Consider the following 22,237-nt stretch of genomic DNA (forward strand, 5'->3'; position numbering starts at 1 on the left):
AACCTCCCGTCTAAAAAAGCACAGGTCCCCCTCGTGTCACCAAAATAACCCTGACCCCTCGGAGATAGATACAAGACCTTTATGGTGAGTTTTCTTAGTGTGGTGTGGATGTGGGGATGTTGGCAGCACATCTTCGGTTTCTGTTACTTTAAAATGAGCGAGGAGGAGAATACCTCACGCATATTTGGACTCAGGGCTGGGTGAAGACCTTATGATCATGTGAGCAAGTGTGATATTATTTATTTGGGTGGTGTGTGTCACAGTAACACCCACATGTATACCAGGAACACGTTTTCCTAGCAGAATCATTAAATTATAATAGGGCTGCTCAATTAATCGAATTTTAATCACGATTACGATCTGGGCTTTCAACGATCATTAAAAATGGCTGAGCTGATTATTAGCACCTCCCTCGTGCTTTACTCTCGCGCTGCTCCGTGTGGCAAATCTCTGCATTTCGAACACGCGTCACAACAATTAAGAGCAGCGGTCTCCAACCTTTTTTGCGCCACGGACCGGTTTATGCCCGAGAATATTTTCATGGACCGGCTTTTAAGGTGTCGTGGATAAATACAACAAAATAAAACTAGTACCGGTACCGAAAAAAATAAAATTTATTCATAACAAACGTGAAAAACCCCAATGAAAACCGAGTAAACGATAAAAACGATAACAAAATAACGCTGAAAACCGATAAAAACCCTGAAAACTATACATTTCACACCTGAGCCTCAACTCTCGCAGCCCGGTACCAAACGACTCATGGACCGGTACCGGTCCGAGGCCCGGGGGTTGGGGACCGCTGATTAAGAGGACCCGAGGGAAGCTCGGAAAGCTAAGCTGAAGTTATTTGGAGAGGAGAGTGACTGCTGTTTACGGAGCCCCGCAGGGGACATGGGAGAAAAAAAATTAAGACAGACTTTTGCGAGATCTCACAAAAGTTTTAGCCGCATTGTTCGGACGCTGGCTCGAAGCCGACCAGGAGGTCGAGGCACGATGTGCCAGGAAAGCGGTGTTCCTCCCGGCTGTAGTAGGTCTCGACCTCCCGTTAGCTTCAAGCTAATGGGAAGAATGCGGCTAAAACTTTTGCGAGATCCCGAGTTTGTTTTGCGAGATCCCGAGTTTGTTTTGCGAGATCTCGCAAAGCTTTTGCGAGATCCCGAGTTTGTTTTGCGAGATTTCGCAAAACTTTTGCGAGATTTCGCAAAACTTTTGCGAGATCCCGAGTTTGTTTTGCGAGATTTCGCAAAACTTTTGCGAGATCCCGAGTTTGTTTTGCGAGATTTCGCAAAACTTTTGCGAGATCCCGAGTTTGTTTTGCGAGATCCCGAGTTTGTTTTGCGAGATCTCGCAAAACTTTTGCGAGATCTCGCAAAAGTCCGTCTTAATTTTTTTTTCTCCCATGTCCCCTGCGGGGCTCCGTAGCTGTTGGTTGAAAAGAGAGGTAAAAAAACTTCAGTGGTGTGGAAACATTATGGGTTCGCGGAGTCAGACGCGGATCAAGTAGACACAGTGTGTAAACTTTGCTACAGTGTCGTAGCTGCACCACAGAGCAACACTGCAAACTTCACTAAACATAGATGTTTACATTTTTCATTTATTTCTTATATTGCAAACATTTGCACTGTTATCAGTATTTGCACTATTTTATATTATTTTTGACAATCTTTAAAGTCATTATTCAACACATTGTTATTGTTAAATAAATATCATCAAATAATCGAGATCTCAATTTCAGTGAAAACAATCGTGATTATCATTTTTGCCATAATCGAGCAGCCCTAAATTATAACAAGATTATAATGTTAGTTACTTTGTCTGTCAGGGTCAGCGTGCTGTGGATAGATACTTGCAGAGCCGTGAAACATACTTTAGATGGATACTTTCCACTCTAGTTATTAACTTTTACTTTAATGTCAAGGTTTTGGTATAACTCTTATAAGAAGGTCTACATTTTGTTGCTTTGTAGATGCCTTTTTAGCCGTAAAAGGTTTACTTAAATACATCTCTAACCTTACTCAAAACACATTAGTTGCTCTTCATGTGCTAGACATTCAGCTTATGCTTATTCTTCACTTTATACAATAGATTTGTAGTACAACATTCACCGGCATTGAACTTACCACACAGATGACGCCATCGGCGCTCGAGTTTGACTGCGATTTCTGAGCCTGCAACAGAAGGACACAATCAAACATCTCAACCTACAATCAAGTTTATATCTGCAAATGGCAGTCGGGTTATACGTTACTGAAGTTTCGAGGTCGAGAGTCTGAAGTGTGGATGTTACATCACGAAACAGAGACAGTCAGCAGAGAATCAGCAGCAATTAATTTGCTTTGTTCAACAATCAATGCAGCAATATCATTTTAATTAGACTGAAAATATTCTGTCAACAGGTGAAAACACACTGTGTTCAAACACTGTGACTGTGACGAAACTTCAAACAACTATCACACTCATTCTGTGCGTTTACGAAAGCTCGGTGCTGCTCTGATCATAAAAGCCGATTGGAACCTGAAGCTGAATTGGAAAAATCTACAGTAACCTTGCAGAGTTTACGCTGAGAGCCCGTTAAACTTTTAAAGCCTCTGATATTTACAGAAGAAGAACGAGAGTGAGCGCAGGGGGACAGTCAAACCCCCACTCTGATTTGATCTCAGATTTATCATTCAGCAGCTGTCACGCACTCAAATACACTGCCTTTGAGTCCCAGTCTGTCTCTCACACACACAAACGCTTTCACCAACTGCGTAAATGAAGGTTAGGGACTGTTCTGTGATGACAACCATGACGGATAATTTGAAGGCTTAACTTTTTTTATGATTATTACGAGAGTACTATTAAAATTATAGATATCATACCAAACGCAGAAATGCTCTGTGATGCAGAATGCAACTCTGTGGTTGAGCTCAGCCAACCGTGACCATCCAGTTTTTCAACAAAATCCTTGCTGGGTTACTTAATTACTACTTAATAACTGTGTGTCAGCTAACATTAGTGTCCTTCCTTTTTTATTTAGGAAAAAATGTAGAAATGTTTTTGTATTTTGTTAAACAGTGTTGATTATATCTAACAATATATCACACAATCGCATAAGGCAAAGGTACTAAACTAGAAATTGCTTTTTCCATCTCTAGCTGGTATTTCAATCATACATAAAAACACACAAAATACAGTCCTGATCAAAAGGGACGGTCGGTTTTAACTGGAAATAACTTTTATCTTATCTAAGAGATCATCTTTAACCCTTGGATGCACAACCTACCAGTACCTACACTCTTCCACAAGTGGGGTCAAAAATGACCCCAAATAGAAACAATGCATTTTGCTATAAACTCGGTTGTTCCACAGCATGTCTTTATCCTGTCTTCCTTCTCTCACCCCAACCGGTCGCAGCAGATGGCCCCGCCCCTCCCTGAGCCTGGTTCTGCTGGAGGTTTCTTCCTGTTAAAAGGGAGTTTTTCCTTCCCACTGTCGCCAAAGTGCTGCTCATAGGGGGTCATGTGATTGTTGGGTTTTTCTCTGTATCTATGAAGCGCCTTGAGGCGACTTTTGTTGTGATTTGGCGCTATATAAATAAAATTGAATTGAATTGAATTATTCTTCAAAATCTTTAAAATGAATATATCTATAATGAATATCTTATCTAAGAGATCATCTTTAACCCTTGGATGCACAACCTACCAATACCTACACTCTTCCACAAATAGAAACAATGTATTTTGCTATAAACTCGGTTGTTATTCTTCAAAATCTTTAAAATGAAGAGTTGTTATATTTTCATATTTGAGGTATTCCTCATAAAACATGTTTGTGACATGAGGCACTTTGCATTTTTATTTATTTTTTCATGAATTTTAAGAAATTGCTGTTTTTGTATCACTTGCACCACTTTTGTATGCTTGCTCTGCATATACTGCAGAAGCTGGGCCTTCCCTCTGAAAGGCACAAGTTGTTCATCCACTGTAACACAATCACTAGGGATGAATTTATGCCTGCAGTTGACCAGGAACAGACCCCATATGTAGCAGAAAGCTGCCATGTGGTTTGTTTTCAGTCCATAGGCTCTGGTCCTCTTGTCATCAAAGTGCAAGAAACGGCAAATATCTTCAAATCTTTGAATTGACATAGTGGCCTTGTACAATGGGTTATGCAGAGGACTCCCAAAAAACACACCAACTGGTACATCCCAGTTTTTCTCACTTCCTGCAAGAATTTCAGTCAATCAAATGAAGGCCAGGAGCTTAAGTTTGATTACATTTTTCCACTCTTTTCCCCTGTCTGTGGCTGCTCTTTGTGCCTCCATGTTTGTGCATGTCAGCACTTCTTCTATTATATTATTAGACATGAACATCTTCCATGCATCTATTGGGGAGACAGTACTAAACCCAGGTGCAAGCCCGACTAATTCAGAATATTGTGGCTCGAGCAGTAAGAGGGGCTCATTCTGTTAGACTCAATATCCATTTCCTCTTCAGAGGACTCATCGGAGGACTCCTCTGTGTCTGACTGGCCTTGTTCAGTGGGGGGGACAATAATCTGGGTCCTCTATATCTTAGATGTCAGATTCTGAGTCAGTGCCTCCAATGGGCTCTTCATCCCATCCGTCATTTTTGACCTCACGTGTGCATCTAAGGGTTAAAGTAAAGAAGCAGCTTCATTATGTCAACTGTGGTTTCAGTGTTGAAGTTAACCACCAGAGCCCAGAACTTAACATTACAGAAGGTTATTGTGGCATCATCTTGACAGAAAACAGAACAAAAAGTCTTCAAACATCCAAAGACTGGAAGTTTGAAGTCTAGAATCCAAAATTCAAGTAGAACAGAAACTAATGCGCCGCAACCAGCGTCGAAACATACATCAAAACCTCAGAGTTCACTTTGCACGAGATAACTGTGAACAGGGAAAACAAAAGAATACTCGGCACAGTACATGAAAAATATATATAATGGAAAAAAAGAGCAGCAATGGAAAAAAGAAACATATATAACATCGTGACAATCATGTCCTCTGGGTCTGAGCTCTTCAGGCAAATTTCTAAACAGATTAGAAGTGATTACCACTTTTGCTGATTGCAAGCCCACCATGAGCTGATTTACTGATTGGCAGTGTAGACCTTGCAATCAGCGTGTGAACATCTCGTATTTTTGTTGTGCATTTGGTGAATTAAGCAGCTGGTTATGAGTTTGCTACCTGTTTTTCTTTTCTACCTCTAAGAAAAGAAACTTTCTTTTTCTCTTTTCTTCTAATGACCTGCACACCGAATATATGTATTGAGGATGGATGCTGTAAGTGAAACGCCTGTGTGTATACAGGAAGTAGGTGTGACAGCATAATAAATGGCTCCTGTATACAGTATAGTGAATTCAGGCCAAAAATAGGGATGCACAGAATGTAGCAGGCATAGTATTATAGAAAGTGAGAATGTGTATTTTGTTATTATACCCATGCTTCAGCGCTAAAGTGGAAAAAATAGGGTTGGGTGGAATGATGTCTATAAATCACGGTGTATTTGCAGGCCTCTGCACAACGACCCAAACAGCAGAACAAGCTGAGATTTTAAAGCATTGTCAAGGAAAAAATAACAACACAATGACTAAGCACAACTTGCATCAGGTTGCGTTTCCTGATGAGGGCCCATCTGTGTTTACCGCCATTGTGCTAAACGTTTCCCCGTCTCATCACGGAAAGAGACGATAAAGTTTTACAGCTTGTTGCTGAAGTTTCGAATCCCGAGGGCGCCGAGTGTTTCGCTGCGAAACGTTGGAAAATCTTAATCATGTGAATGTGAATCTTAGATCGCGCATAGATGTAGCCTCCCATCTGCCACTTTATTGCTTTTATGATTGCAACATCTTCATGATGACTAACAAATTCAGCAATTTAGATGCAGATATTTGTACGATTTGCATTGTTGCAACTGTGAATATTAGTCATTCGTGTCTTTATAAGAATTTCTGGTGATGTTAAAAGTGTAATGTAATAATAATTGTGATTTAAAACTAACAAACATAGCCATTGAAACACATTTATTGCCTTAGCTTCCTCTTGGACTATTGAGCCATTTAGAGTTTTCTTCTTTTACAAAGACATCAAGTCCGTTAACAAACACGTGCATGGGTGGAGGTCAGCGAATTCAAATACACATTGCTGTTCTTTGTTTTGTTTTTCTGATTTACTTCCCTGTTTGGAAAAGTCACATTAACATGTAGAACATTTCCATATTTGTCCAGGGTACTTCCTGTCTGCTTAGGAGTCAACTATATTTATAACAACAAAAAAGAAAAAAGAGAAATCAGGCTGACAAAGCCCTGCGGTTTTTAAATGTGTGCTGATCTGCACACATTTATGTGTGTTTCTCTGAACATGTGTGTAAATTTTAGCCCTTTTGTGTGAGGGAAGAAGAAACGCGGCAATTCTAGTATCTTAATTTCCTGTAAAAACTAAAGAGGATGAAAGCGTCTTCACATTACCGCCAAAACAAAGACACACAGTGGGGAAATTAAACAAACCCTCTCCAGCACAAGACACGAAGACAAGAAAAAGGAAGCTGGGTCTCTTCTAATTCAGCTGGCAGCTTGAGAAAAACACTTTTCAGCCACATGTTTGAACATTTTATAAAGGAGCCAAGTTCGATTTATAGACACTGATAATTTTAAAGGTCTCGGGCAGGTTATTCTCCTGCCCCTAAACATATAGATCTCACTGGGAGGTGAGGAGCTTTCAGCTTTTGACACCTTCAACATTTTTCTCTCCTCTTTAATTTTTTTGTCTTTGAAGCGGGGCAAATGCACCTCAGATCTGCCAGATTCTCACTGGCTGAGAGTGGAAAGGTTTTGAGTCAGTGTTTAATGGTGATTGTTCTGCATGTTTGTGCGTCTGTGTGTGTGTTTGTACAGGAGAGAGATCAGTGAGGAGAGTAGAGTGAGTTTTCTTGACAGGCCCGTCCCCCGAGTGTGTCATTTCAACAGCATAGTCCGCATTGATGCTTACACACACACACACACACACATAAAAAAAAAAGTCAAAAAAAAAAAAATCACACACATACATGCAACAGCACTCGAATACACCACACACACACACACACACACACACACACAACAACTCTCTCATTAACTTGTATTTGACGTGGTATCAGAGCAGTGCCAACAGCACACACGCATCAGTACACTACCAAAGCTCATTATCAGTGCAGACTGGGTGTTTGTGTGAGTGCGCTTGCCTTTGTGTGGATTTGTGTGAACAAGCTTGAGTGTGTAATTGCATCTATCTAGAATATCTGTCTGTTAACTTAACTTGCAGGGCTTCATGGCTGCTTATACTGTCTGTGCCTACGTGCATACAGTACAACCTTCCTCACCCACGTACATATTATATGTTGCAGCTATCACTTTCACATAGATTAAAAGCTACGCTATTCTCATACTGAGTAAGTAATGTGGAGAACGGCCCAGCATAGCCAGCTACATTGCTACTGAGGCTACATCCACACGTACCCGGGTATTTTTGAAAACTCAGATTTTTCTATGCGTTTGCACCTTTCGTCCACACGTAAACGGCGTTTTTGGTCACTGAAAACGGAGATTTTTAAAAACTCCGGCCAGGGTGGATATTTTCTAAAACTCCGTTTTTGCGTTTACGTGTGGGCGAGAAAAACGCAGAAAACGCAGCGTCAAAGGTGTGCGCATTTTTTGACGTCACACTGTGCGCCACGTTATTGTTTCGGTGAAATGAATTTCTACAATACTGTTACTTGTTCTCTCTGCAGTGTTTAAATGCTTACATATACACACACAGTTACTGTCCCTCCACACATACGACTCGGTTCTGCTTCTATGCCCCATCTTTGTTTACTTTTTCCCACAGAGGCTTCTAGACTTCTGATTGGCCAACATTTCTACACGGTTAGGAATATATCGCCACCTGTTGCTTTGGCATGTTCCTAGCAGCGTTTTCCTTCATTTCTGCCTTTACGTGTGGACGGGATTCTTTTTTAAAACGAATACGGAAAATCTCCGTTGCTGAAAGCAGCCACTACTGATTTGTCCTGCAGCAACAAGTGTCGTTCAGTGTCAGTTTTAGCTCTTAGCTTTAACTTTTTCACCTTCTAATCTCTGATATACATACAGCAGACCTTTGTAGGACTTCGAGCACAATAGTCTGTAAGCCAGGTTTGCAAAGTCATCCTGGTACATCACTGTAATGCCAGCCCACATCAGATCACCAAGCAACTGCACGATTTTATAAATGACATGCTATTTGTGCATCTGCACGCCACTTTGCAACTTGCTCAACTTCCTTCATGCAGCCAGTCATAGTTTGTCTAAATGTGCGTCTGTAGTTTCATAAAAATCAAAAAAGATCAAACATAGAAAATACACACAGAACTAAAAGTAAAACTAGCTAAAAGCAAAAAATGGTAAATTTTCATAATTATTACATTTATTAATGAATTTTTAATGTCACAGTTGTTCTGCCTTCAGTCAGGTGCCCAGCTTTCCATGATTAATGCAGCTCTGGCTTCAGTGTTGTGCTAATTAATATTTTAAATATTTAAATAAAACATGTTTGGCAGGTTAATTAAATTCTAAATTGGCTGAAGATGTTAATAAGTAATGAGTGTTTGTCAGTCTTGCTTTATCAGCCATGTGATAGACTGGCGACCTGTCCAGGACGTACCCTGCCCCGACCCTATAACGCTGAACAGACCCCGTGTCCCCCGTGACTCTGAACTCCATAACTGGTTGATTAATAACAAATAAATAATCGATTTTGTTTCTATTTTGTTTTTATTTTGCAGCTTTTATCTGTCCGGTTTGTTGTGGGTTTAAAACCCTCAGCTTTACTACGGTGGTGCACTCTTACTACACCCATCAAACAGGTTTCTAGAAAAAGCAGCAGTAAAAGCTGCAATAAACTCGGCACCAAACTGCATCCAAAGTGCTGACTTAAATCGCTAAAGACCCAGTCATTTCCTTCAGAAGATGGAGGATCTCAAAGGAGGCTTAAATTTATCAGGTGGCCAGAAACACGTCTCCCAGTGAATCGTAATGTTGTGTGTGTCCGCTGAATGTGGAAATAAACAGTCTAAAAAACTATGATAATAATTGTCTTGCACTTGTTCAGTTTCTCTCAAACAGCAGAAAATAAAAAAAAATCAATTTATGAAAGGCTGGGTTCAAAGGCTGGGTTTTTAAAAACGAAGCTAATTGTGTTAAGTGGAGTTTATCCTCTTTAAAATTTGCTGACTGTGGATTTTTAGAGGTATCACAAAGACGAAACCAAAACTATTCAGAAACGGCTGAAACAGGCACATCATGTGCAAATATAAGATAAGGATAAAACATGGTGTTTACAGTTACGATTTCTATTCTCAAAAAGAAACGATTAAGGTGAAAGTGCCTGTAAACAATAACTTCAACAGTTGCATGCTGCTGCATTGGGCGGTGGTATCGTTATATGTGAAATGGCCCTCTGAGGCTCTGTCATCTCTCTGCTGGTAATCACAGTGTTATCCTCATTTCCTCCCTGACCCAGGAAGAGCCCGTCACCAGTGTTCAGGACTGATCCCTCCATTTACTCAGCCAGATAACTGTTGTTCCTGTAGTGCAGGAGAAGCTGCTCCAAAGGACAGACTGACAGTTTCAGAGCCTTACAGGCCACATTAGGGAATATGTGGATAAATGCATAGAAATCTACATAGGGGGTAAACATGAATAATCCCATCGCACTGGAGAAAATATTCCTGTCCACTTAAAACAATATAATCTCTGATTTGATCTCCACCAAACCTAAGAGGGAAATCTCCCTCCATATCCCCATCGGCAACTTTTTAGCACCAACCTGGCAATATGACAATTAAAACAATCGTAATGTTGAGTAAAGCTGCAGATGTTAGCTGGTATTCTCAGTCTATTTGGCAGTAATGACAATACCCCACATTTATCTGTACTACAGTACTCATGGATCTAAGGGGGTGGTCTTCACACGACATACAGCCACTATAGGCGGGGTTAGCACAATGAGGAGAATACTATGAACCAAAGTTATATAAGATTAATATATATTCTAAAAAAAACTAACAGAGAGAAAGAGAGAGAGAAATGACATTTACCAAAGAGTTGCAGATTATCAGGTCAGATAAAAAAGAAGGAAACTTTGATACCTTTAGAAAAAAAAAATCATTTTTTACAAAGTAAAACTATCTTGCACCTGTGCTACATTACAGAGACCCGCAGGGGACATGGGAGAAAAAGAATTAAGACGGACTTTTGCGAGATCTCGAAAAACAAACTCGGGATCTCGCAAAACTTTTGCGAGATCTCGCAAAACTCTCGCAAAACAAACTCGGGATCTAGCCGCATTCTTCCCGTTAGCTCGAAGCTAACGGGAGGTCGAGACCTCCCGTTAGCTTCGAGGGAAAGCGGTGTTCCTCCCGGCTGTAGTAGGTCTCGACCTCCCGTTAGCTCGAAGGTCTCGACCTCCCGTTAGCTCGAAGCTAACGGGAGGTCGAGACCTTCGAGCTCGAAGCTAACGGGAGGTCGAGACCTTCGAGCTCGAAGCTAACGGGAGGCTAACGGGAGGTCTAGACCTACTACAGCCGGGAGGAACACCGCTTTCCCGGCACATCGTGCCTCGACCTCCCGGTCGGCTTCGAGCCAGCATCCGAAGAATGCGGCTAAAACGTTTGCGAGATCCCGCAAAAGTCCGTCTTAATTTTTTTTCTCCCATGTCCCCTGCGGGGCTCCGTACTACATTGACTAGAATCCAGCAAGATAAATTTGGGGCATGCTGAAGGAGGGTTTCAATCTTGATATGTATAACCTCAAATGTGAGACTCACATGTATGGTGTCATATGGTGTCTAACTGAGAAATAACACCGGGAAAAAGGAAATAAAAAGTCTGAGAATCATTTTCTTACAGACGTCAGCAGTCATTTTTCTCCTTCTTATAGTGCTATTTAATTTTCTTTGTGATAGCCTCTATAAAATCCCCCTGAAAACTCCATGCCGGCTCGCTTTGTGGTAGTTTGCAATTTTTGAGGGGCAGCATTGGAGGCAAAAGATGATGACAGGTTAACCTGCAGGATGATAGCCTTCCCTGCTTTCTTCAAAGCCACTGGATAAACCCAGACTTTAAAAATAAATAAATAAAGAGTACCGCTCCTGCAGTGTTGATCTTTGAAAACTAGACACAATAAAAAATGTTGGAGATTGGCTGGACATGTGGAACATGTGTGTGTGACCCACCTGTAGGCTGCCGCAGAAGTGATAGATTGCAGGGTCTGTGTTAATGTGGTTGTCAATGGTGTTGGGGTTGCGTTCACGGTTTCTTTGGTAGGGGGTGGTGATGGAGGTGGTGGTCTGGACGGGGGACATGGGCTGCCACACCCCGACGTCAGTTCCATTCCCGAAGGCCTGGATGGCGTTACCTACAAAGGGAGGAAAAGAAATGATTATAGGTTTCCTGTCCAGAAAACCAAATCCAGGTAAGTTAAGTTATTTCATGGCTCAAATGCACGATAATCCTCGTATTAAAAGTAAAACTGTATTTTGCCCAAACCACAATTATAGGAGAGTCAGTGGGTACTTAAGTTTTGTTATCACTTCCCTCCATTATAAATTCACCACACCGTCAAAAACCTGAGTGCTGATGTGGCTATTTACCATTAGAGTCCATTAGCAACCCTATTAAATGCACCCAGTTGATAAGTTCATTTGTGAAATGATGTGATGTTATACACAGTAATGTTGTTACTGTAAACATAAAAAATTAGTATATTGACATTTAGTTGCTGAGCTACAGATGGTGTAACAGGGGTTTGAGGAGAAATAAGCATACATACATAAAGACAGATATTTTGTATTATAGTAAGAAAGCTCATACTGACTAATACATACATGCCTGGTGATTTGCCTTGTATCTGAATATAATGCTGACACCAGTCTATGTTGTTGCTTTTGGAGAAAATGAGGCTTTATTCTCTCCAGTAGGTCAGGAAACACTCCATTAAAGAGAATATGGAGACACATCCATAACCAGTTTAAAGGAGGATCTAAAAACCAAGTGAACGTGTTTCAGCCTGCAGACCTGTAAATTTGCTGATTCAATTCCAGGCCTTTGTAGAGTGGCATCCTTTAGACCGGTTGTTTCTTTGCAGGACCAAAGGAGTACCAGCAGCCGTGTTAGCAAAATTAATTGGTGAAAACTGAAGAACGGATCTGAGAGAAACAATCCTCGTAGTCTTTTCTGAACACAGCAAGACAGCGTCCCCTAATTCCTGCTGACCCAAATCGACTCGTTTTCTTGTGCAAGACGAATGAGGGGGTCCTCGTGTGTGCCTGGCATCTCAGAAGGCGATAATGTTCTCAAAATGTTTACCTCTGGCTACATGCATTAGAAAAGTCTGGATTTTAAGGATATTTTATGGAATTTTATGCAATCAGATTTTGTTCTGATCTGTTTGAATAGTCCATGTAAAGAAAATGGTGAAAGTTAAATGACTTAGATTTAAACAGAGTTTCTTTGAAGCCACTGAACAAATCGCGATCTTCCGCTCCTCTGCTCTTTCCTTTCCTTCCTCCTGAGAAACTGATTTCCAATTGAACTCCCCATGACCTAGAAAGAACCTTTGAGTTAGTTCCAGTCTGCAGATTTAATAAATGTGACTAGTAATCTCAAACTAAGCAAACCCAGAGGCTTTTTCACTTGATGTGCCAAAGTGAGCTCTGGTAAGAGAAAGATCTCTGACACAGACAAACAGCATAATGTTTTCATTAATGTAGATTCTATAGAATTTTATTGTGAAGGTCGTTGTGTGATTTGGCACAACTTAAACAAAACTACTTTTTAGTTTCGTTTAGTTTTATCAGTGTAGAAATCACATATAATGGCAGAAAAAAGGCTATGATTGTGTTTTATTTATTATTAGCTATAACAATAGACATGCCTTTCCTGTGTGTACCTTTCATTTTGGCAGTGACAATGCAAAAATATTATTCCCTCAACATATTTGTTTAACATTTCACAAGAGATGCGGTAGCTGAAGAAATTGGCTGGCATTAATTTTTGGAGATGCAATATTCAGCACAAAACAAGTAATTTTTGTCAATATCCTGCAGCCCTGATGCGTGCGGCTCCGCTCGAGCGCGTGAATATTTAATTTTTCGCCGATGTGTGTGTATGCGATTGCCTAGCTTTGTGTCGAGACAGCAGAAGGCTGATGGGGATATTGGAGGTGTTGATGGGCTCTTTTTTGTCTCTTCTGTCTGTCTCCTCACCTAAGGCCTAATTACAAAACACACTCACAGCACAGTGAGCGTGCGTGGAAAACAGGTTACATGTCAAATTAAGGCACAGGACATCAGACCTGCATGTGTGCTCACTCCACTCCTTATTTTTAGATATACAATGTTTTGGAACCTGTGTTTTTTCCTCTCTGACATTTCCACTCATTTGAAGTGTTTCTGGCAAGGTGACGTCTTTGACTAATTATTCAGCATGCTATTGTAGAAATAAATACAAACGTTGTTCAGAGATTAAAAAAGGATTATTGATATTTCCTTAGTTTCTGTTGCAAAAGCTCACATACAAATATCTGTAAATATATCTACAGTTACAACAGTGGATGTGCATATTAAACATGACCACAGTTTTAAATATTGAGGTCAGTATTGGTCAGTACTGCTGCATCCTCGATGCATGAAGGAGCGTTTCTGCAGGTCCTTCCTCCCTGCAGCTGTCAGACTGTACAATCTGAACTGCTCCCAACAAACATAGATGTTTACATCAATGCTGTAACTGCAATAAGTTAGAAACATTGTGTATGTTTCTGTTCCGTGTCCTGTTTGTTTGTATATTTGTCTTTTTGGCTGCTGTTACAACCAAATTTCCCCCTTGTGGGACAATTAAAGGATTATTCTATTCTATTCTATTCTATTCAGTAGGTGTATAAGTGAAATACTAAGGATTCAAGGTTTTTTTTTCCACTTTAAAATCACACTAAGAGCAGATTTTCATAATATAGTCATTTTAAACATTAGTGCAAAAGTAGCACTAAAACAGTTTCTTTCAGTCAGAAGATCAAGTGAGTGGCTGCACAAGGAAAAGGAACCAATGAGGATTTTGATGTGTGCATCATGCAAAGTCACTCTCGTGAGTTGGCAATGAGGATAATAGTTACCATCTCAAAATTAGATAACAACCAAAACTGAAAAACAAATTACAAGCTTCTCTAAAACATTATAAATGCAAATACAGCTAGGTGTTATGCAAATTATTTCTGCAAAATACCACATTTTAAGCATCGGAGCTGTTTGCTTACCAGCATTTGCAAAATAGCAATTAATCAGTATTTGATCTTCTTATCTTGAATGAAAAATGAAACCTTTTTGTACTTATATGAAACAGCATGTGTAGCTTTCATTGTGAGTGAAAATGTCATCAGCACACTAACCAACACGAGCATATTATTCACTAAGGTGACACTGGGCGAGTTCACACTCGTACCTCTGACATTCACACACTACCGCACAATTTCTACGGTTTCACTTCACTTCCTACAGATTAAACTTCAAGAAGAGAAAGTATTATGTTAAGGGCAAAGCATCAATCCTTGAGCATATTTGCATAATAAACCTAAAGACACCGAGCCTTTGGCTTTCCTCGACACATTTGATACAAAGCAAATGGAAGTCCTGCTACTATTTACTCAGGATACATAAAAATGACTCTGTGGCATACCAAACAAAATATATTCAGTACATTAGCTTTCAGATACTGTTGACTGTATGAGATTTATGTGGCCAGTTTGATGTCACCCGCTGGTTTTGGACTCCACGTTCTAAAGTTTCAACATCAGCCTTTAATATGCACCCATGCTGTTTTTCTGAAGACAAAACTGGCCGCAGTGAGAACGTAGAGCGTTAAATTATCAGCTAAAGCTAGAAAGCAGGGTTGGTAAGGGAGCTTGCAAAGAAAAGCGTCTGGACTTCTTTAAGTTACTTGAAGACGTTTCACCTCTCATCGGAGAAGCTTCTTCAGTTCTGAGGTCAAATGGTGGAGAGTCCCAGATTTAAACCTAGTGGGAGTTTCCCCCCACAGAGGGACAAAAGGACCCCCTGATGATCCTCTACAACTCCAAGGACACTCTTTCGAGGATGCCAATGTTCACATTTTGGACAGAGAGGACAGATGGTTTGAAAGAGGAGTGAAAGAAGCATCTATGTCCACTGTGAGCGACCATCTTTGAACAGAGGCGGTGGTTTACGACACCAACTCTCTGCCATCTATAATCCAGTTTTGAGTTCCCTCCCCAGACGCCTTAACACCCACTCACATCCTGGGCTATCTAACCTCAGGAATTCACATGATAAGGTGGGGCCAGGTTTCACAATGAACTCACCCGAAACTCTGGCTGATTGGGACCCACACCCAGTTTCACACCTTGGCTCAGGCGATTAGAGGATCATCAGGGGGTCCTTTTGTCCCTCTGTGGGGGGAAACTCCCACTAGGTTTAAATCTGGGACTCTCCACCATTTGACCTTAGAACTGAAGAAGCTTCTCGGATGAAGGTGAAACGTCTTCAAGCAACTTAAAGAAGTCCAGACGCTTTTCTTTGCAAGCTCCTTTGACTACGACGACCTGGATGACTGAGAACCTTCACAGACAGGGTTGGTAAGCATGTCTGCTAATTAGTGCAAAGTAACAAACTAAACAGGTTAATCAAAAAGAAATTTACAGACTTTTTGAGTGGGCTACACCACACCGAAAACCATATTACACCTGATATAACTTCATTAATAAAAAAAACGACTAAAACCACAAACACAAGACGTCCAGTTCAGTGACTCAAACAGGCAGAACTGATGACTAGTACACAGCAAACAGCCACGTGCATGACACCAGCATCCAAATGAATGAGTCAAATTAAACCGGAAGCCTTTTTATATGCACGAAGTAGCAAATCCCTTTCAAATAAACCTTTCTAAAACACCATGACAAACAATGATTTAACCTTCATCAATGCAAACGGCAAGGTGCACTCGAACGAACATGATATCATCTTCCCACTGCAGCAGATATTGGTGTTAGTAGTATGAGTTTGCATCATGCAGATGTCTACATTACCACTTTATCTCACTTTACATGTACACGGATTGTTGTAATACTAGAATTATGTTGGACGGCGTGACCTTTGCGTATGCAGGAAACGGGGAGGAATTGCACTAAAAAAGCTTTGAATATATTAAAGTTGCAGTGTCTCCTTGAGAATATTAAAGCGGCCGATCCGAACCTGGGGGTGGGTCACACAATAACCGAGAAGCTGTATAAAAAAATTACAGGATAGAAACGCAGAAGGAGGCGTGTGCTATAATCGACCTCGATACTCTGAAAGCTCACACAACAAAACATACGTTTAAGGAAGTCAGAAGCTTAGAAAGATACAAACCAATGCAATGCTCAAAAAGTCCTCTTTTCTGTCTTTTTGTCTAGTCTTTGTCCTTCCTCAAGTTACTTTCTAGCCATGACCCTGTAGCTGGTGTGTGTCAAGATCGTCAGAGTTGTCAGTTCCACTTACTGCTGAGCAAGCCTAATGAGAGCAGAAGGAGGGAGGGCATGAAAGGAGGGAGATGGAGACAAAGAGTTGGGATGAGCAGACAGAAGTGGGATGAAGCATGAGCTGGAGAACAAGGGAAAAAGAAAGGGTTGTAATGGGAAAAATAAGGGAGCAGTGAAGAAATTCGGGAGAACTGAGACTAATAATGAAGAGTCAGAGGAGGCGTACTCCTCCTCACTTTGAACGATGTTCAACTTCTACAGCGAATAAAAGCAAATAGTAGATATAGAGGGTGTGTTTTAACCCATCTTGGAAATCTCACAATGACACTTGAACACACAAAATCGCGCCAGCACGCAGAAGCAAAGACTTACAATACGTTTCATGTCTCCCACGTGCACTAACTGGGTGCAGACTCGCACGCGTGCACGCCGACTGCAGCAGCCCTTATTATCTAGAGCAGAGGAACCTTGTTAACCCTGACTGGTAAAAAGACAACGGAGTAGAGAAAACAAGACGAGGGAGGGGAAAAAGAAAATAGAAGAGGAGAAGACGAACGAGAGCGTGAAAGAGAGAAGAGTTGGTGAAAACGAGGCTGCGTCTTGTTGGTGTTTTCTCATCTGCTAACTGCCATTCTGACAGAGGAAAATCAAACCGCCCACTCTGCTCGTGTAGAGCCGAACAACCGGCACCAACTCGTTCCTCTCATTGTGACTACAGCTCATTGTCTTCAATGCACACCGCTTTCTACAGCACACACCCACGCATGAACACCCTGCCCAATTGACTGCTTGCCACACGTGTCTCGTGGTTGATTGCTTCATCAATCGAATACTGAATTTTTAATTAAGGTGACTGTACATCGTGACAGCTGCAAATAGATAGTGGTCAATCTGTGCTATGCTGCACAAACCGAATTCATCATTCAGACCAACTTTCACCCAGTGACAGGTTAAAGCTGCTTGTACAACAGCAACGTGAACAAGATTTCAAAGAAGCTGCGAGTCGTGTTAACTCATTCAAATTGCCACTCGAGGCTTTTTCAGGAAAAATCAAAAAACACTGTACATTACACTGTACATCAGGATCAAGCTGGTGAAGACAGAGGGACCTTCAGCAGCTGATAAGACAGATATTCTCACTGGGAGTTGGTAGAGATTAGAAAAATATTGAATTAATATCTACCCTGTGACCAGAAACACAGCTAATGGCAGCGTATGAGATGTGATTATAAAGTTACGCAATTCCGCCCAGGAAACATAACTTTCAAATCCTCCTGGTGCACTGCTGGACCACGTCAACAATGGCTGCTATTTGTAAATGCCACTGAAAAATGTACTTGTATGGGAATTTTAATGAACCTCCACTTCTCTTTCAAAGGAATCCCACTTTTATACCGAGGCTCATTCACCAGTGATGAGCTGGGTTACCACCTACAACACAGTGGGAGTACCGTGTTTAGCATTTATAGAGTTCAACATTCGTATCTATCCAAATTTCAGCAGGTGAATAGCTGACATGACAGCCGTCTGATGGACTGGCTACTTGTCAGGATGTACTGAGCCTCTTGCCCTGTTAGAGTTGGGATAGGTTCTTAACCCTTTAAAGCCGGTAGGAGCAGGCACGCTCTGTTTTGCGTAACTATTTTTAAAATCCCGGTAGCACTGCAACCATGTAAACTAGCACAATAAATTTTTTTGCATATGAAACCGGAGGAGTTGTACTTACATCTTATGCCATCAGCTTGTCCTCGGTCACAGTTTCCTTCCACATAAAGCTTTGCAAAAACTGCATAAAAAGCACTTGCAGCAACAAAAACATAATATTCCAGAAACACGCTTTGCCGATCTGATCAGCTGTTCATAACACTTCCTACGTCCATCAGCGCGAACTATCGCATGTCCGCCATGTCCTGCCCGAAACCGGAAGTGACGTAATTTTGCGGAAATGTAGTTTTTTACCATCAGGGCCTTATGAGCCTATACTGGTGTTTTTAAAAGTTATGTTTGACTTTATGACTTTCTGTGTCGTTTCTGGGATGCTTAGGACTCATATTGTACTGCTGGAAATAGTTTATTTTGATGCATATGCTGCTTTTTTTTGCAAATTTGCATTATAATATTTATTTTCATTTTTCCTGCAGTGTATAAAAATTGGTGTATTTCAAAAATAAAACTATGAAGACACTCAAAATAAATGTCCTGTGGTGGGAAACTATTTTGTGCAACTTTTTTGTATTTACAGTTTTGAGGGATAAGCCTCTTAAATTTCTCTAACTAGAAATATATGTTAAAAAAAACAAACGATTTTCAATTTTTTTGTAGTTTATTGCACTTTTTTGCAATTTATGTAATTACTATGCACTTAATGCAGACATATTATTAAAATTTGGGCTTTAATGGTTGTATTGATGTATAGCAACTTGAAATGCTCCCAAAAATGGCTCCACAGCATGTAAACATATAATATAAGCTCTGGCAGACTTGGTTCTATGGTAGGTCTTAAAGGGTTAACCTACTCTGAACTATATACACAATGCAGAGGCCGCATTACTGAAACAACAACCAAGTTTTATTTTGATATATTTAATTTTTTTTCCCAATCACATAAATAATAATTTGCAATTTGAACTGATTTTTGCTTGTCGACATAATTTAAACCAAAATGCCAATTAAAAGTGGCTTAAAGTAAAATTCCAGAGCGCAAGAAGAGCTGGAATCTTTAATAGGAGATTTATTTCAGGCATTTTATCAACACCTAACCCATGTCATACCAGCTACCACACATCAGAAGCTACATTAAACATACTTTATAACTAAAGCAGGAGATGGCAGCGACACTGTCTTGTCAAAATCTTTGCTGATTAAATGAAAACATTTTCCAATTTTAAGTTCACCTGATTGTTTTCACCTGTTTTCTGCTCCCCCCTGGTTCTTGTTGAGTCAGTTGTTACGCTTCCCCTTATGATGCTGCCCTGCCATGCTCTCCCTCTCTCTTGAAATACGGTGACACCATGAGGATAAACATTTGTTTAAGACTGCATTTTGAAGCCTCTGCATAAAATGTCAGTTTTTTGGAATAGTATTTGAACGAGAGGGTTGCATGCCAAGTTCCCAAGTAAAGCTATTATGGTTAGTTGCATTATACCTATGACGGCACACTCAAGCACACACATCTGGCAATTAGTGCAAAATAGCAAACCAATGAAATATTACAATTTCACTCACAAAAACTGAAGCATAAAAGTGACAACAGCATCTAAAACGCTCTAAAAGGAACCACAGAATGGTCGAGTGGTTCGGGCTCAGCAAAGAGGAAGCCTAGCAGAGAGCTGCCACCTACACCTGCCTGGATCAAGACACCTGTAATCCAAAACCAACCACTCTCACAGCTCAAGTGTCTACAGGGATGGGTTTTAAAAACATCTACACACCATTAGACCAAACCCATATTTTATAACCAGCTGTAAATGTGCTTTTTAATATTGCTAAGATGGGTATTTAACCACCTAAGACCCGAACTCTTCCACGACATACATTTTTAATTTCTCTTTGATATTTGGGCATATTGGGACCCGATGAATGTAAAAACAAAGAATTACCAGGTTTTTCTTTTTAACCTGATTTTTGTTTCTAAGAAAAATTAGAGCCACATATGAGGATATTCGTTTCAAATTTCGATAGATCAGTGGCAGTATAATGTCCTCGTAAGTGGATATCAGGCCCTTGTAGAGCAAAAGTGAGTATTTTGGGCTAAATAAGCCAAAATGTGATGTCCACATATGTGGACGCCAGGTCCTAGGAGGTTAAACATGGGGATGTGTGGAAATGTGCTCACTTTTAGAGCCAACCTCAAGTGGCTGCTACAGAAACTGCAGTCTACAGTTCCACACTGCCTTCATTTTCCAGCTGCTCGGTGAGCACATATGCTCATCCAGCATGGATGTCCTTGAGGGAGATTGTCTTCCAGCTGTGACCCTGTCTCCTGACCTCCGTAGAGGAATCAATTAGGAATCACATTACACTTAAACTGTGTTGGGGAAGAAAGAAGCAGCTGACTGCCACTGAGTGTAGTATCAAAACAGAAGGAGCAGAACCAGTTTAGATTACAAGGAAACTCAAAGTGAGTCTGGCTTACATGTAGGAATGGTGTGCAACTCTTTAATCTGGTTAGAAACAGGTGTGTTTACACTGAATGTGTGTGGAACAAAGAGATATATATATATATATATATATATATATATATATATATATATATAGAGAGAGAGAGAGAGAGAGAGAGAGAGAGATAGAGAGATATATATATATAGAGAGAGAGAGATAGATAGAGATAGATAGAAAGATAGAGAGAGAGAGAGATAGATAGAGAGAGAGATAGAGAGAGAGAGACAGCGAGAGATAGATAGATAGATAGATAGATAGATAGCGAGAGAGAGATAGATAGATAGAGAGAGATATGGCTTGTATTTGTATAGTGCCTTACTAGTCCCTAAGGACCCCAAAGCGCTCTACATATCCAGTCATTCACCCATTCATACACACATTCACACACTGGTGATGGCAGCTACATTGTAGCCACAGCCACCCTGGGGCGCACTGACAGAGGCGAGGCTGCCGGACACTGGCGCCACCGGGCCCTCTGACCACCACCAGTAGGCAACAGGTGAAGTGTCTTTCCCAAGGACACAACGACCGAGACTGTCCAAGCCGGGGCTCGAACCGGCAACCTTCCGATTACAAGGCGAACTCCCAACTCTTGAGCCACGATCGCCCAGTGAGATAGTGAGAGAGAGAGATAGAGAGACAGAGATCGCGAGAGAGATAGATAGATAGATAGATAGTGAGATACAGAGAAAGAGAGAGAGATAGAGAGAGATAGCAAGAGAGAGAGAGAGAGAGATAGCGAGAGAGAGATAGATAGAGAGAGATAGCGAGAGAGAGATAGATAGATAGAGAGAGAGAGATAGATAGAGAGATAGCGAGAGAGAGAGAGATAGAGAGATAGCACGAGAGAGATAGATAGATAGATAGATGGATAGATAGATAGAGAGATAGCGAGAGAGAGATAGCGAGAGAGAGATAGCGAGAGAGAGATAGCGAGAGAGAGATAGCGAGAGAGAGAGATAGCGAGAGAGAGATAGATAGAGAGATAGCACGAGAGAGAGAGATAGAGAGAGCGATAGATAGATAGATAGATGGATAGATAGATAGCGAGAGAGAGAGAGATAGAGAGAGAGAGATAGATAGAGAGAGATAGCGAGAGAGAGATAGATAGATAGAGAGAGAGAGATAGATAGAGAGATAGCGAGAGAGAGAGAGATAGAGAGATAGCACGAGAGAGATAGATAGATAGATAGATGGATAGATAGATAGAGAGATAGCGAGAGAGAGATAGCGAGAGAGAGATAGCGAGAGAGAGAGATAGCGAGAGAGAGATAGATAGAGAGATAGCACGAGAGAGAGAGATAGAGAGAGCGATAGATAGATAGATAGAGAGATAGATAGAGAGAGAGAGATAGCGAGAGAGAGATAGATAGAGAGATAGATAGAGAGAGAGATAGCGAGAGAGAGATAGATAGAGAGAGAGAGATAGATAGAGAGAGATAGCGAGAGAGAGATAGATAGAGAGATAGCGCGAGAGAGAGAGATAGATAGATAGAGAGATAGATAGA

The 22,237-nt window shown here is 40.8% G+C and overlaps 1 protein-coding gene across 4 annotated transcripts in view; it reads right to left on the reverse strand.

The window, feature by feature from the left end:
* The window catches only part of gfra1a (gdnf family receptor alpha 1a), a 163,238-nt gene that overhangs the window by 41,367 nt on the left and 99,634 nt on the right, over positions 1-22,237 (reverse strand). For 3 of the 4 annotated variants that reach the window (XM_085183302.1, XM_085183305.1, XM_085183303.1), the window contains 2 exons: positions 11,257-11,438; positions 2,124-2,171 (listed from right to left, as the gene is read on the reverse strand). In XM_085183302.1, the coding sequence (XP_085039428.1) occupies positions 2,124-2,171; positions 11,257-11,438 (230 nt within the window). Of the gene's footprint in view, positions 1-2,123; positions 2,172-4,073; positions 10,408-10,597; positions 11,439-22,237 lie in introns of those variants that run through there. The other variant, XM_085183304.1, reaches the window with a different exon arrangement.

Source organism: Neolamprologus multifasciatus, chromosome 13 (assembly GCF_963576455.1).
Source record: "Neolamprologus multifasciatus chromosome 13, fNeoMul1.2, whole genome shotgun sequence".
Classification (NCBI taxonomy): Eukaryota; Metazoa; Chordata; class Actinopteri; order Cichliformes; family Cichlidae; genus Neolamprologus; species Neolamprologus multifasciatus.